The sequence below is a fragment of the Bos indicus genome, chromosome 4, assembly GCF_029378745.1.
Source record: "Bos indicus isolate NIAB-ARS_2022 breed Sahiwal x Tharparkar chromosome 4, NIAB-ARS_B.indTharparkar_mat_pri_1.0, whole genome shotgun sequence".
NCBI lineage: Eukaryota > Metazoa > Chordata > Mammalia > Artiodactyla > Bovidae > Bos > Bos indicus.
The window spans coordinates 119,892,831-119,907,681 of record NC_091763.1 but is presented as its reverse complement, the minus strand read 5'-3'; the positions used below and the strand labels follow the sequence as shown (position 1 = coordinate 119,907,681).

Here is a 14,851-nt window from a genome sequence, read left to right as displayed (position 1 = left end):
ACATCTGTGAAGTGGGGCATGCTTCTGCAGGCTCAGATGCGCCGTGGCTGTGCTGTCCACATTTATCCCAAAGCCCTGTTTCTAGGACTCTGCTCTAAGGTGCAAAGTCAGAAACAAAGGGCAATATTGATACCCAAAAATGTGTACCGTAATGCAAAGCAGAAACCATCTTAAATACACAAGGAATACTTAAATTGTTCAGTTCAGTTCAGTCGCTCAGTCGTGTCTGACTCTTTGCAACCCCATGAATTGCAGCACGCCAGGCCTCCCTGTCCATCACCAACTGCTGGAGTCTACCCAAACTCATGTCTATTGCGTCGGTGATGCCATCCAACCACCTCATCCTCTGTGGTTCCCTTCTCCTCCCACTTTCAATCTTTCCCAGCATCAGGGTCTTTTCTGAGTCAGTTCTTTGTATCAGGTGGCCAAAGGATTGGAGCTTCAACATCAGTCCTTTCAATGAACACCCAAGACTGATTTCCTTTAGGATGGACTGGTTGGATCTTCTTGCAGTCCAAGGGACTCTCAAGAGTCTTCAACATTGTTCACTTCCATAAAAAAGAAGCTTTAAGATTAAAGCCACACAGGCATCTGTCGAAGTGTTTAACTGTCCATCTCCTCCCTCTTCCCATGACTCCCATTCCCCCACCCCATCCTCCCCTTCACCCTCCTCGACCCCGCCCCCCCACACCCCTCCCTCCCTCCCTCCCCCCCACACCCCTCCCTCCCTCCTCCCCGTCCCCATCCTTCCTCCCCTTCGCCCTCCTCACCCCCCGCCCCCCTCCCCCCTCCCCATCCTTCCTCCCCTTCGCCCTCCTCACCCCCCGCCCCCCCTCCCCCCTCCCCATCCTTCCTCCCCTTCGCCCTCCTCGCCCCCCGCCCCCCCAAACCCCTCCCCATCCTTCCTCCCCTTCGCCCTCCTCGACCCCCGTCCCCCCACACCCCTCCCCCACCCCCCTCCCCCATCCTTCCTCCCCTTCGCCCTCCTCGCCCCCCGCCCCCCCAAACCCCTCCCCATCCTTCCTCCCCTTCGCCCTCCTCGACCCCCATCCCCCCACACCCCTCCCCCACACCCCTCCCCCATCCTTCCTCCCCTTCGCCCTCCTCGCCCCCCGCCCCCCAACACCCCTCCTCCCACCCCCCCACCCCCCCATCCTTCCTCCCCTTCGCCCTCCTCGCCCCCCGCCCCTCCCCCACGCGCCCCCCACCTCCCCTCGGCAGGAAGCTGCACTGCACCCGGAACTACATCCACCTGAACCTGTTCTTGTCCTTCATCCTGCGGGCCGTCTCGGTGCTGGTCAAGGACGACGTGCTGTACTCCAGCTCTGGGATGCTGCACTGCCTGGACCTGCCATCCTCCTGGGTAAGGCTGTACGGGGCCGGGCCCTCTAGGCAGCCTTGTTTACTCCTGCCCGCCACCGACCTCCGTCTGTGATGAGGTCAAGAGCCGGCTTCACCGAGGCCCCGGTCAAGGTGGGGTGGGGTCCGGCCTGCGCTCAGAGCAACTCAGGGCGGCAGGTGCCGTGAGTGGGGGCACAGGCACTGCCCGCTGGGAGGTCACGGCCTGAGCGCTGATGCAGGCAAAACCAGACTTGCTCGAGGGCACCGCCGAAGGGACCAGCAGCAGCTGGGGGCTGGAAGAAAGGGACACGGGTGGGCACGTGCGACGCCGTTTTCTCCCTTGTGTCCGGGATTCTGAGCGGTGGATGCTTCCAGCTGGCAGGACGGGTACCACCTGGGGGAGCGTGGCCCTGGCACCTGCCCGGGACACAGTGCGGTGAATGGGCCGCGCAGGGATCGCCCGGACTGGGAGTTTGTGCGGTGCAGGCGGGGCATGCGGTGGACTTCGTGGGGCTTTAGGAGGAAGCTCAGTGTGGTGCATTCATGGAGTGTGCCGCGGTCCAGTGCTTCCCTCGTCCGGGTTCTTCATGTCACCCGGTCAGGTCGGCTCTTCCACGCGGAGCCAGAGCCGGCTTTCCACTGGCATCCGGCATGGATGGACCCATCTGCTGACTCCATTCCTCTGGACTGAAGAAGTCTGAATCAGGGTCTTTCTAAGACAGTAAAGCCTTTACCACACTAGAGCAGCTGCTTCCCGGCCCGCAGGTTAATATACCCTGGGGACAGTCCCTCCGCGAGGCGTGTGGACTGACTGCAACAGTAAAATCAGCAGCACGGCCCTCCACTCGGACGTCCCACCCCAGGTGGAAGGGGAGCCCTGGGCTCTTGTCCCGGGATGGAGTCTCCTCTGCACAGACGGGGGTCCCCCAGAGGCCAGGACCCGGGAGACCCAGTTCTCCTCCTGCTGAGAAATCTTCTGCTGCTTCTCTGCCTTACTCAGAACTCTGCTCCAAGGAGCCCTCCTTACTTAGCTCCTCCTTCATTAAAGGATGTAGTGACCCTGATGGACTCATGGACACCAGGCCCTTGACCTGAGCAGTATGCTGTCCTGCTGTGTAGACAGAGGACCTGGCCGGCTCCAGGCTGAGGGAGGTGGGGGTGGAGGGATGGGAACTGGGATGTCCCTGCCCCGAGTCCCACCTGCCTGGAGCGTTAGGGGCAAACTCAGAGGTCCGAAACATCTGAACAGGGGCACTCCCAGAGAGGAGGGCAGGAGGTTGGGCTGGGGGCCTGACTTTGCCGAGGGTCCTGGGCTCCACAGCCCAGGATAGAATAGAGGGGCAGAGAGGGGAGAGGGAGCAGGAGAAAGGGAAGTGAGCAGAGCCTGTCAACACACACAGGTGCACCCGTGCAGGCAGACACACAGCAGTGTGTGCTCACATATGTGCATGCAGACACACAGCCATGTGTGTGCTCAGAGATGTGCATGCAGACACACAGCCATGTGTGTGCTCACATATGTGCATGCAGACACACAGCCATGTGTGTGCTCAGAGATGTGCATGCAGACACACAGCAGTGTGTGCTCACACACGTGCATGCAGACACATAGCCATGTGTGCCCACACCCAGGCACACACACACTCTTCACATTCTTTCCCATCAAGAAAGTTTGGCTCCAACCCTGGAAGGACAGCTCTGAAGACAGGGGCTTTGAGTGGTGCTGGGGGAGCCCACGTCCTCGAGTGTGGGGCAGCTGGCACACAAGACACCAGAAACCACGAAAGTGGCCGTGGCCGTGGCCCTCACCTCTGCTGCTCGCTGAGCAGTGAGGGCTCCGGGCTTCAGGCCCGCAGAGGTGACAAAGCCTCCTTCCCCAGCCCTGCAGCCGTCACTTCCACACATTTAAGTAAGATCTCCTGTTTGCTTGCTCTTAGCACCTGTGGACGCTGTAAGTCTCCCCAGCACCGTAGGGAGTTGCTTATGTCCCCATAGGGCCCGAGAGGCAAGCGTTCCCAGGTGTGACCCCGGATTGTGCCTTGGACAGTCATGGATGTGGGTGCAGTTTCCTCGTCCTTTGCAAGGGGTTGGCCCTCAAAGAAGCCAGCTGTACTGGCTCATAAAGTGGACCTAGAGACAGAACCCGGCTTCCGTCCCTACCAAGGCCAGCCCACACACACGGGCGCCTCCCTGCTGCTCCTTGGCTTGGGTTTCATCCAAACCGTGGAAACTGGCTGCAGTCTGGAGAAAAGAAGCGACCCGAGGGCCACCCGAAGCTGACCTTCAGCAGGACCTCCTGCAGGCCCTGGGGCTCAGCGCCCTGCACGCCTGGCTGCCGTGGGTGGTAGAGGCTCCCAGACGGCACAGGACTGGCCAAGGACCCGCTGGGAACCAAGCAGGGTGCAGTCCTGGCCGCTGGCCTCTCGGCCTTCCCACGACTGAAGGTCAGCAGACAGCCCCTCACCCCAGAGCCTCTGCCCTTGGAGTGTGTTGATGGCGTATGAGCTGCAGTGAAGAAGTGCAGACATGGCATTTTAAACCTTTTACTAAGAAGAAGGAATTGGAATCATGTTAAACACACTTTGTCTTTTTTCCTCCTTCAACAGTGTATCTTGGAAACTCTGAGTCTACCAGGGTCCCAGGGTCTCTTACTTTGAATCTGGAAGGTGTGACGTAGTCTGTGCGACCATCCCGCCAGTAACAGACACACCTTGGTTTCTATTTCTGCCACCACTCGGTCAGGGGGGACTGGAGAGAGGCTGGAGGCAGTGAAGGGCACATGTATTTAAGTTGTAACAAGCAGAGCTGGTCGCCGTGGGCGCCCGGTGTGCAGGATGCCCCTGCCCCGGCCAGCAGGGCTCACCGTGGGCCCCTCCACCCTCGGGCGTGGGCTCCTTCTCCCCGACACCAGGCCGGCCTCTGTCAGTGTTCCAGCGAGGGGCGCCAGTCCCGGGGTCTCATCGATGGGGGGCTCCTTCTCCCCGACACCCAGGCCGGCCTCTGTCAGTGTTCCAGCGAGGGGCGCCAGTCCCGGGGTCTCATCGATGGGTTTTAGCGTGCCTCTTTCCACTTACCGGGCCCAGCCCTGCTGTCCTCCACATGCCGGGCCCCCGCCCCACACTCGGCATTGGTAAAGCTTAACCGCCTTAGAAAGAAACAGAGCGAGAGAAACCTAGTGCCAGGCACCGGCAGCGAGCGGCCTGGAGATGTGCAGCCGCGCCTGCCTGAAGGGCTGCCAGGCGTTTCTTGCCCGCCCACCAAGTGCACGTGGGCGGGTCTATCCGCACGTCTCAGTGTATCCAGCCCATCCGTCCACAAGTATGTATCTGGGCTGCAGGCTGTAAAGATACAGAATACTAAACGTGCTGGGGGTTGTTTTCGGTGCATTTATATAAGCTTAGTGACCTAAAGCCTAAATTTCCCCTTTCTAAACACCTGAGGAAATATTTTGTTTGGTGGTTTCTCTTGTTTTTTCCTTTACTTCTTGTCTCTTGTTAAGAGTACACAGTGAAGCTCTCCTGGGCTGCTGTGGGGAGCCCGTCCCCCGGGAGGGGCTGGGAGGCCTGCTCAGCAGCCTCCTGAGTGACCCTGTGGAACTGCTCGGGTGTTGGGACCTCAGTGACCACAAGGGACGCGTTTTCTTTCCTGAAGTGCATTTGCTTTACCACGGTTAGGTTGGGTTTTATATGCAATCCTTGTATCTAAGTTTCTGTAGCACACCTTATAGGTATGGTTTTTTTTAATTAAATATTCAAAATAAACTTTTTTTGACCCACTTAAAAAAAAAAAAAAAAAGAGTACACAGTGAGGAGGGAGAGAGGAGGGAAGTGGGAGTGAGCGGAGGGTTAGTGGGGACGAGGCGGCAGGGGGAGGGGGGCCGGGCCCCACGCGTCACCCAGGGTGACCGTCCCCTCGGGCGTGGTGTGCGTCTGCCCGGCCCGTGTCGCCCTCCGCAGGTTGCAGGCCTCGCCGGACGCGCACACGCACACTCTCGCGCCTCCGGGAGGCACCTCCGCGCTCCTTGCACAGCAGGGCCCGGAGCCGGGCCTGTGGTGGCGCGCGCTCACGCGGCCCCTCCCCGTGCAGGTGGGCTGCAAGCTGAGCCTGGTCTTCTTCCAGTACTGCATCATGGCCAACTTCTACTGGCTGCTGGTGGAGGGGCTCTACCTCCACACCCTGCTCGCGGTCATCTTCGCCCCTGGCCGGCGCTTCCGGGCCTACCTCCTGATCGGATGGGGTGAGGACTCCCCCTGCCTGCCAGGTGCCCCTGGCTCGGACCTACCCACAGAGACGCTCTCCGCTCAGAAAAACCCTGGGCTGCCCCGGAAGAAGGGAGTCAACACCTTAATGTTTTGGGAGCCAGAAAATGAAAGTGAAAGTTGCTCAGTCGTGTCGGACTCATTGCAACCCCATGGACTACACAGTCCATGGAATTCTAAGTATTCTTACTGGAGTGGGTAGCCTTTCCCTTCTCCAGGGTATCTTCCCGACCCAGGAATTGAACCCAGGTATCCCACATTGCAGGAGGATTCTTTACCAGCTGAGCTACCAGGGAAGCCCTAGAACCTGGTTTAAAACCACTGTGACTCTCATTCCTGGGGTGAACCCCAACCGAGGCGGGGGGTTGGGGGAGAACCAGAAAGAAGGAGCCTGGGAGAAGGAGCAGGGAGACCGTCCCCAGCGAGGTTCCCCTAACGCGCTCATCAGTGGGGCTCTGCCTAAGCTGGAATCGGAAAGGGGTGAAGCTGCGGGCCCCACCTTCGCAGTGAGGGGCGCCCCTTCAGGTCTCTGCCAAGTCGGGACACAGCCTCTCCAGCACGTTGGTACCAACATCCAGAAACACATGCGTTTCAGGCCTGTGAAGCCTTCAAACTCGTATTTAATTATCTTCACTGCTTAGTAAGGCATGAGGGTAAGCCTGTGTGTATTTATGAAGCTGCTGCCGCCACCACCAAGTCACTTCAATCATGTCCCACTCTGTGCAACCCTGTAGACAGCAGCCCACCAGGCTCCTCTGTCCATGGGATTTTCCAGGCAAGAGTACTGGAGTGGGGTGCCATTGCCCTCTCCATATTTATGAAGAGTTTCCATTAATCTGTCCGTCAGAAAGCCCTTGTCCCTGCTGGCAGGGGGCTCACGAAGGCTCCCGTGTGCGTCCCCATCGGGCTGGTCCAGGTGGCCAGTGCCGGGCCGGGGTGACCGGGTGTCTCTCTGCAGGCATCCCCACTGTCTGCACGGGTGCGTGGACTGTGGCTCGGCTCTTGCTGGAGGACACGGGGTGAGTGCTGTGCCTGTGGCTGAGGGGGAGCGCTGCTGACAGAGGGCCTGGGGAGCCGGAGGGCAGCTTTGTGTCTAGGCAGAAGGCAGCCTCTGGACACTCAGGGGGGCGACTCAGGGTGGGGACCTCGGACAGGTGCCACGGAGCAGGTGGAGCTGAATGGGGGCTGGCCGTGGAGCGGGGCCTGGGGTCCGCCAGGCAGAGACAGAGCTACGTCTCAGGGAGACTGGTGTGGCCCGGAGCCAAGTGGGAGCCCAGCAGGAGGGCATCCGGGCTCAGCCCTCTGAGGCCCTGCGGCTGGGCCAGGCCCAGAGGCTTCTGCTGTGTGCACGGTGGGGCAGGCCGTGCCTAGCCTGAGGCACCCCAGCTCCCACCGTGGAGCGCAGCAGCTGCTGTGCCTCATGCGGGCCCGGGTCCACCTGCCGCCCCCTCCCAGCCGCCCCCTGCCAGTAACAAACACCCCAAGCTTGGCGCTCACACAGGTCCAGTTTATTGGTGTGCTTCTGTCCCTGGCTCTTTGGGCAGCTCTCCAGCTCAGTCTTGCTCACGCACTGCCGTGGGCCTCTACCTGCAGGGGAGGCCGGGGCTGCAGGTCTAGACAGGCCACACTGAGTTCCAGGACTCCACACCCTCCTGTCGGAACCAGCCAGGCTCCAGAACAAGGGTGGGTCTGTTCTGCTGGGAGGGGTGTGAGTTAACAGGCAATCGGGGGGGGCGTTGTACAAGCCTGCTGTCCCAGCTTCCTCCCGGAGACAGGGCGTGGCGGTCAGGAGGGACCACCCAACAAACCTGTGAGTCAGGGGTTCATCGTGGCGGGGGTGGGGGTGCCGGCTGGTTTGGCAAGCCCCTCGGAAGGGGTGCAGCCACAGGCCTGTGTTATCCTCCTATGCTTCGTTTGTAGATGGAATCCGTGATAATGTGATTTTCCTTCTCTTTCTTCAATAGTTGCTGGGATACCAATGACCACAGTGTTCCTTGGTGGGTTATACGAACACCAATTTTAATTTCTATTATAGTAAGTGACTTCTGTGTGGAAACCTGAGTTACCACCAGGCTGCACTTGGGCAGAGAGCCCTGTGGTGAATACAGACGGCCCCGTTCCACTCAGCCTCTCGAGACAAGAATCCCAGGCTGAGCTCTACCACGGGTGGCTCGGCCCACCATCAGGAGGAAGGGGAGGGCAAGAGGGAGATGCACCTTTGGAGGGGGGCACAGTCAGCTCCCCAAAGTGTGCAGCCTTGGATCTGAACTGGATTTCCATCTGTGGAATGCACGTCTTAATGTTCTCAACTAAACTGCTGCAGCCTGGGGTCAACACATAGGTGACGCCACAGACAGACTGCCCTGCTCTGACTTGGGGGGCGGGCAGGGGGAGCAGACCTGACTGGGCAGGGCACTGGCGCTCCTGAGCCAGTGGGGCCCTGGGCGGGGCTGAGCTGCAGACATCCTGGCCTCGCCGCCTCCCTTGCAGGGGGACTTCACACCCTGAAATGTCATCTCTTTTTGTGCAGGTCAATTTCATCCTTTTTGTTAGCATTATACGAATTTTACTGCAGAAGTTGACGTCCCCAGATGTCGGTGGCAACGACCAGTCACAGTACAAGTGAGTATGTGTTTTGAGCCAGCTCCGAACCACCCTCAGCAGCCGCACGCGGCCTGACAACTTGGAGTACGTGTGTGCAGAGCAGAGAAACTGGGGCCTGGGGACCCACACATGACCCCACGTCGTCTCCTTTAGCCACAGGAGTGTGCCCTGGGCCAATTTACAGGGACCCCTAGACTTGGAGTGACCTGTCCAAGGGCAGCGTCGCCAAGGCCATTGTTCAGGCTGGGTGCTTCCCTTGCCGCCAGTGTGCACAGCCTCTGGAGAGCTGGGTATCCAAGTGTCTGTCCACTCTCCTCTTTTGTACCCTGACCTTTCTCCTTGGCCACACGTCTTTGCATTTTATATTTGGTTCTGTCTTCCCTGTCTGACCACAGGGTCCAGGTAACACCTCATGTGGGCCTTGTACTTAATAACGACTCAGATTATCTTCACGACCAAGATAATCACGATGGTGTGATCATTGACCTAGAGCCAGACATCCTGGAATGGGAAGTCAAGTGGGCCTTAGAAAGCATCACTACAAACAAAGCTAGTGGAGGTGATGGAATTCCAGTTGAGCTATTCCAAATCCTGTGAAAGTGCTGTGAAAGTGCTGCACTCAATATGCCAGCAAATTTGGAAAACTCAGCAGTGGCCACAGGACTGGAAAAGGTCAGTTTTCATTCCAATCCCAAAGAAAAGCAATGCCAAAGAATGCTCAAACTACCACACAATTGCACTCATCTCACATGCTAGTAAAGTAATGCTCAAAATTCTCCAAGCCAGGCTTCAGTGATACGTGAACCGTGAACTTCCTAATGTTCAAGCTGGTTTTAGAAAAGGCAGAGGAACCAGAGATCAAATTGCCAACATCTGCTGGATCATCGAAAAAGCAAGAGAGTTCCAGAAAAACATCTATTTCTGCTTTATTGACTATGCCAAAGCCTTTGACTGTGTGGATCACAATAAACTGTGGAAAATTCTGAGAGATGGGAATACCAGACCACCTGACCTGCCTCTTGAGAAACCTATATGCAGGTCAGGAAGCAACAGTTAGAACTGGACATGGAACAACAGACTGGTTCCAAATAGGAAAAGGAGTACGTCAAGGCTGTATATTGTCACCCTGTTTATTTAGCTTCTGTGCAGAGTACATCATGAGAAAGGCTGGTCTGGAAGAAGCACAAGCTGGAATCAAGATTTCCGGGAGAACTATCAATAACCTCAGATATGCAGATGACACCACCCTTATGGCAGAAAGTGAAGAGGAACTAAAAAGCCTCTTGATGAAAGTGAAAGTGTAGAATGAAAAAGTTGGCTTACAGCTCAACATTCAGAAAACGAAGACCATGGCATCTGGTCCCATCACTTCATGGGAAATAGGTGGGGAAACAGTGGGAACACTGTCAGACTTTATTTTGGGGGGCTCCAAAATCACTGCAGATGGTGACTGCAGCCATGAAATTAAAAGATGCTTACTCCTTGGAAGAAAAGTTATGACCAACCTAGACATCATACTGAAAAGCAGAGACATCACTTTGCTAACAAAGGTCTGTCTAGTCAAGGCTATGATTTTTCCAGTGGTCATGTATGGATGTGAGAGTTGGACTGTGAAGAAAGCTGAGTGCTGAAGAATTGATGCTTTTGAGCTGTGGTGTTGGAGAAGACTCTTGAGAATCCCTTGGACTGCAAGGAGATCCAACCAGGCCATCCTAAAGGAGATCAGTCCTGGGTGTTCATTGAAAAGACTGATGCTAAAGCTGAAACTCCAGTACTTTGGCCACCTCATGTGAAGAGTTGACTCATTGGAAAAGACTCTGATGCTGGGAGGGATTGGGGGCAGGAGGAGAAGGGGAGGCCAGAGGATGAGATGGCTGGATGGCATCACCGACTCGATGGATGTTAGTCTGAGTGAACTCCGGGCGTTGGTGATGGACAGGGAAGCCTGGCGTGCTGTGATTCATGGGGTCGCAAAGAGTCAGACACGACTGAGTGACTGAACTGAACTGGTGTTTGTTGCCTGAATGGTAACAGAAAGGTGGATATCATCTCCCTCATTAGAAAGAGAGCAGAGTTTAAGTAATCACCCACCCTCATCCAGCTAATTAACAAGGACTGAGAACTCTGTAAAGGAACTGGAAGACTCTGTAAATCTATCAAGAATTTATAAAGAAAAATAAAGTCTGCGACTCGAGTGTAACTAAAACTAGTCCAGTGTGGAGGGGCTGGTGCAGCTGGTCCAGCCTTGGGTTCAGGCAAATGGGGGCAGGAATTGCAGACCCTGAAGATGCGGATAATAGAATCTACTCTTTTTCCAGAATAACAAAAAAGGCAGAGCACATCTGTGATGCTCGCCTGGCTGTATTTTGGTGTGTTTTCTGTCTCCATCTCATAACAGAAGTGGCAGATCCCCAGGCACAGGAGTCCCACCTCTAAGCCCCCTTTCTAGAGACCAGCAGAGTCTCAACTGCAGGAGTCCAGGCAGGTCTCTCTGACATCTGCCTAATGGGCTGGTCCCTGCAGAACCTCAGCCTCACTTGCCGGGTGGACACCGGCCGCGGTGCTGAAGCCCGCGAGACTGCCGTGTGCTATGGTCAGACGGTCAGGCCTGTACATGCTGGTGGGGGGTCCTGAGGCCTCCTCGCCCAGTGAGGCCCTGGTCACGCGTGCAGCTGGGGCAGAGCTTGTGCAGATCACCCAATACAAGGAAACCCCTTGTGAACTCTGTAGGTGTCTCAAAACACGTCAGCAAAGTGGTGACTTCTTTCTGAGTATTCGGTTCAGTTCAATTCAGTCGCTCAGTTGTGTCTGACTGACTGTGACCCCATGGACTGCAGCACGCCAGGCTGCCTGTCCTTCACTATCTCCTGGAGTTTTCTCAAACTCATGTCCATTGAGTTGGTGATGCCATCCAACCATCTCATCCTCTGTCATCCCCTTCTCCTCCCGCTTTCAATCTCTCCCAGCATCAGGGTCTTGCCAAGTACTGGGTGGTGCCAACCCAGCAGAGCAGGTGGGGAGGAGCCGGAGGCACCCCTCCCTTGGTTCCCTCCACGTTGCCAGGATGAGGCTGGTCATCCGGGTGGTGGCTGGTTGCTGGGGTCATGAGGGGGCCCAGCCCCTGCCTGCCTGCCTGCCCGTCCTCCCGGTGACCCCAGGGCTCCTGACCCTCAGACCGTGGTGGGGTCACTGCATCAGATACAGCCACGGGGACTCCCCCGGGAAGAGGCCAGGTCACCCGAAGAGACCTGACGTAACTGGATGGGGTGCAGTTTGGATTCCAAGTCTGAAGAGCCCCCCCGATGACTCTTGTGTGCAGCTGTGAGAGTTCCTGGCTCACAGCAGTTTCTCCGAGGGGGTTCCGCTCAGCAGCTGCAGCACCTCTGTGCACTTGAAGAAGGACTCAGCACTGAGACCCGGACGCTGAGTCGGAGGAGGCCCACTTCAGCATGGCCTCGGGTGGTGCCGGGGCCGGTGCTGGGGCCTGGGAAATGCTGACTTAGCGGAAATGACCTGTACCTGGTTGGGGCGTGGGACAGGCTTGGGGGCAGGTAGGACTGAGTTCAGCTGTCTTGCTTTCAACACCACTGCAGTGAGAAGAAAGTCTGCTCTTTGGTTAAGAGGGTAAGAGCTCCCCGGCAGGGAAGTGAAATAGGGTCCAAGCTCTCCCACTCCTCAGATGTCTGGGCCCCACAGCAGGGTCGCCCGCAGGACCTGTCCATGGCCGTCAGGGGGACACGGTCTCACTTGTGCCCAGGGGCAGCCTTGCAGCATCTGCTCTTTGGATCTGAAACTAAAACTCGCCCCATCCTCTGGATGCTGGGGATGCTTGCCCCGTCTCTGCTTCTAAACGAGGGACACACAGGGCTGTCTGACCTGCTCAGACCAGTGCCGCCCTTTCCGATTGGCCAAGATTCCCGAGAGGGCTTTACTGCTCTGTGGGGCAGAGTGGTGCTTGCCCCTGCTTTTGCACACTCTCCTGGGATGGGCAGAGGTGTGGCTGCGTAGGGAGGCCCTCGGTTGCCCAGAGCATGACCACTCTCTCCGCTGCAGGAGGCTGGCCAAGTCCACCCTGCTGCTCATCCCGCTGTTTGGAGTCCACTACATGGTGTTCGCTGTCTTTCCCATCCGCATCTCCTCCAAGTACCAGATTCTGTTCGAGTTGTGCCTAGGATCCTTTCAGGTGCGGTGGGCGGGGCCACGAGTCCCGGGGGTTGGGGTGGCGGGGGGTGGACCGGTGGCCTCTGACCAGTACCTTCTCCCTTTCAGGGCCTGGTGGTGGCGGTTCTCTACTGCTTCCTCAACAGCGAGGTGAGTCCTTTGGCCTCCCAGGGAAGCATAGGCTCCCGGCTCGTGGGGGATTCCTTAAAACACCCCTAAAGGACCTGCTTCCCTGGGGGCTCAGACAGTAAAGAATCCACCTGCAACGCGGGAGCCCCGGGTTCAATCCCTGGGTTAGGAAGCTCCCCTGGAGAAGGACATGGCAACCCACTCCAGTATTCTTGCCTGGAAAATCCATGGACGGAGGAGCCTGGTGAGCTACAGTCCATGGGGTCACAAAAGAGTTGGACACAACTGACCGACTTCACTTGAAAAGATCTGGAGCGGGCCCACCTTCTGGGGGTCACCCTGCCGGGGTCAATGCCACTGCCAGTGCCCATAGCTCTCCGCTCAGCCCTCCCGTGCGTCTCAGCTGCCTCCGGCTCCGGGTCAGAGCACTCTTCTCTGGCACTCCCCGAGTCCCTGTCCCCTCCTGGTTCCCAAGCCCGCCTGACTCCGTCCACGGACATCACAGCTTCCACACCCAGAAGCGGGCCACAGGGGGAGATTTGCTCCGGGGCTGCAGGCCCCCGGCTCCCGCCCGCTGAGCCCGTGCGGCCGTGCCCCGCTCCAGGTGCAGAGCGAGCTGAGACGCACGTGGCGCGGCCTGTGGCCCAGCCGGCCCTCCGCCCGGGACTACCGGCTGCACAGCTCGTCCATCTCCAGGACCGGCTCCGACGGCGCCCTGCAGGGCCCCCGCGGCTCCCGGGCCCCGTCCCTGCTGCAGACGGAGACCTCGGTCATCTAAGGGTGCCTCAGTGGGGGCCCGAGCGGACTCGGCGCTGGCCCCCGGAGCCGGGCCTAGCTGAGCCCCCGGGGGACTGGGGGACCTCAAAACACCCGGGACTTAAAGCTCACGATTGTCAAACGCCAGCAGCCGGGCACTTTGTACTTCACACGTTTGGCAGACAGGCCCATTTCCAAAGAGAATAACAAAGACCACAGTGGTGGAACCCAGGACTTGGGTCCAGCGACTGTGGAAGAAGGAAGGGGTTTCTGATCTCAGCGCCAGTTCTCGGGGGGCGCAGGCCTGAGCTGGGGCGCTGGCCCTCAGGGACGTGGTTACCCCGTCTCTGCATGACCTCCACCGCTGGTCTCCCACCCCTAGTCACAGGGGCGGTCCACCCCGCTGGGTGCGGGACACGTGGGCCTCCACCCACTCCGAGGCTTCCAGGGAGCCTCCTGCAAGCCCAGCTGGGCCCCTTGCCTCGCACCCCTGGGTGCCCCGCGGCCCCGCCCTGCTCACGCCACATCGGGACTCTCGCCTCTCTGCTGCTGCGCTCAGTTCTCCAGCCGCTCTGTGACATCAGGCCCCCCTTACCAACAAGACCATGGAGCCTTTGTCTTGGGGCATCACAGACAGACCTGAGCGTGGGTGCCTGTCGTCAGGATGGCCGGCGCTGGGCAGCGGGGCCGGGGCACAGGGCTGGGCTGAGGAGTAGGCTGGACAGCCTGGGCAAGACTGGGAGGCTTGTCACCCAGCAGAGGCCCCCTGGGGGTGTGCCCGGCCCCCGGTGAGAGGAGCCTGGCCCAGAGCCTGGGGCAGCCGCGGGGGGCCCGGCAGCAGAGTCCCAGCTCAGACAGCGAGCAAGCCTCTCAGGGCCGCCGTATGGCGGGGGTGCTGGATGAGCACCCGGGGGTCTGTCAGCTGCCGGAGCCAAGGCCACGAGCCTAGGACTGGTGGTCCGGCCCAATGGGAGCAGGGGGGAGACTGCCTGTCACTCCCCGTTAGCAGGACAGAGGTGACCAAAGCGCCCAACGTGTCATTGCAAAGTGCTGTAAACGTGTGCCTGGAGTGTGCCCCAGCCGCCGTGCGTGGCCGCTTGAATAAAACCCATTTCGTGTCTGTTGCTGGCTGACTCTGATAGCATCAACATCCTGAGGACGTTCGGAGGAAGCCTTCCCGCCTGTGAAGAGGAGCTCCGGCGGAGGGTGGGCCGGTGGGGGCGGGCGGGCGGCAGCTCAGGCCTCTGGACGCCATCGCCTCCCGGGCACTGGCACCAGTCGGGACTGCTCCTTACAGGCCTGGTCCATGCAGGGGCTCCCGGCACCCCTGGACGTGGGGAGGGGGCTGCCGCTCCCAAGACACACACCCCCGCTCCATGGAACCTGGGGACCTGCTCACCAGGGCAGGGCTGAGCACACACGTGCTCTCGTGTGTGTGCGTGTGTGCGTGCCTTCTGCGAGCAAACTCCTAACTGTGGCATTTGTGCCACAGATAGACAAAATCTATTTCTAATAAACCCCATGCTCAGTCAAACCGCCTCATTCCAAGGGGAATATCGCACAGTGCCAAAGCATCGCACCTGCGATCTCCAGAGGCAGAG

The 14,851-nt window shown here is 58.6% G+C and overlaps 1 protein-coding gene across 1 annotated transcript in view; it reads left to right on the top strand.

Annotated features, from left to right (window-relative positions):
- Positions 1–14,374, top strand: part of VIPR2 (vasoactive intestinal peptide receptor 2) — a 69,867-nt gene extending 55,493 nt beyond the window's left edge. The window contains exons 6-13 of the mRNA XM_070788528.1: positions 1,222–1,363; positions 5,428–5,578; positions 6,559–6,619; positions 7,565–7,634; positions 8,131–8,222; positions 12,258–12,387; positions 12,474–12,515; positions 13,099–14,374. Of these exons, the coding sequence (XP_070644629.1) occupies positions 1,222–1,363; positions 5,428–5,578; positions 6,559–6,619; positions 7,565–7,634; positions 8,131–8,222; positions 12,258–12,387; positions 12,474–12,515; positions 13,099–13,272 (862 nt within the window). The 3' untranslated portion in view covers positions 13,273–14,374. The remainder of the gene's footprint in view (positions 1–1,221; positions 1,364–5,427; positions 5,579–6,558; positions 6,620–7,564; positions 7,635–8,130; positions 8,223–12,257; positions 12,388–12,473; positions 12,516–13,098) is intronic.
- The last annotated feature ends 477 nt before the right edge of the window (positions 14,375–14,851 follow it).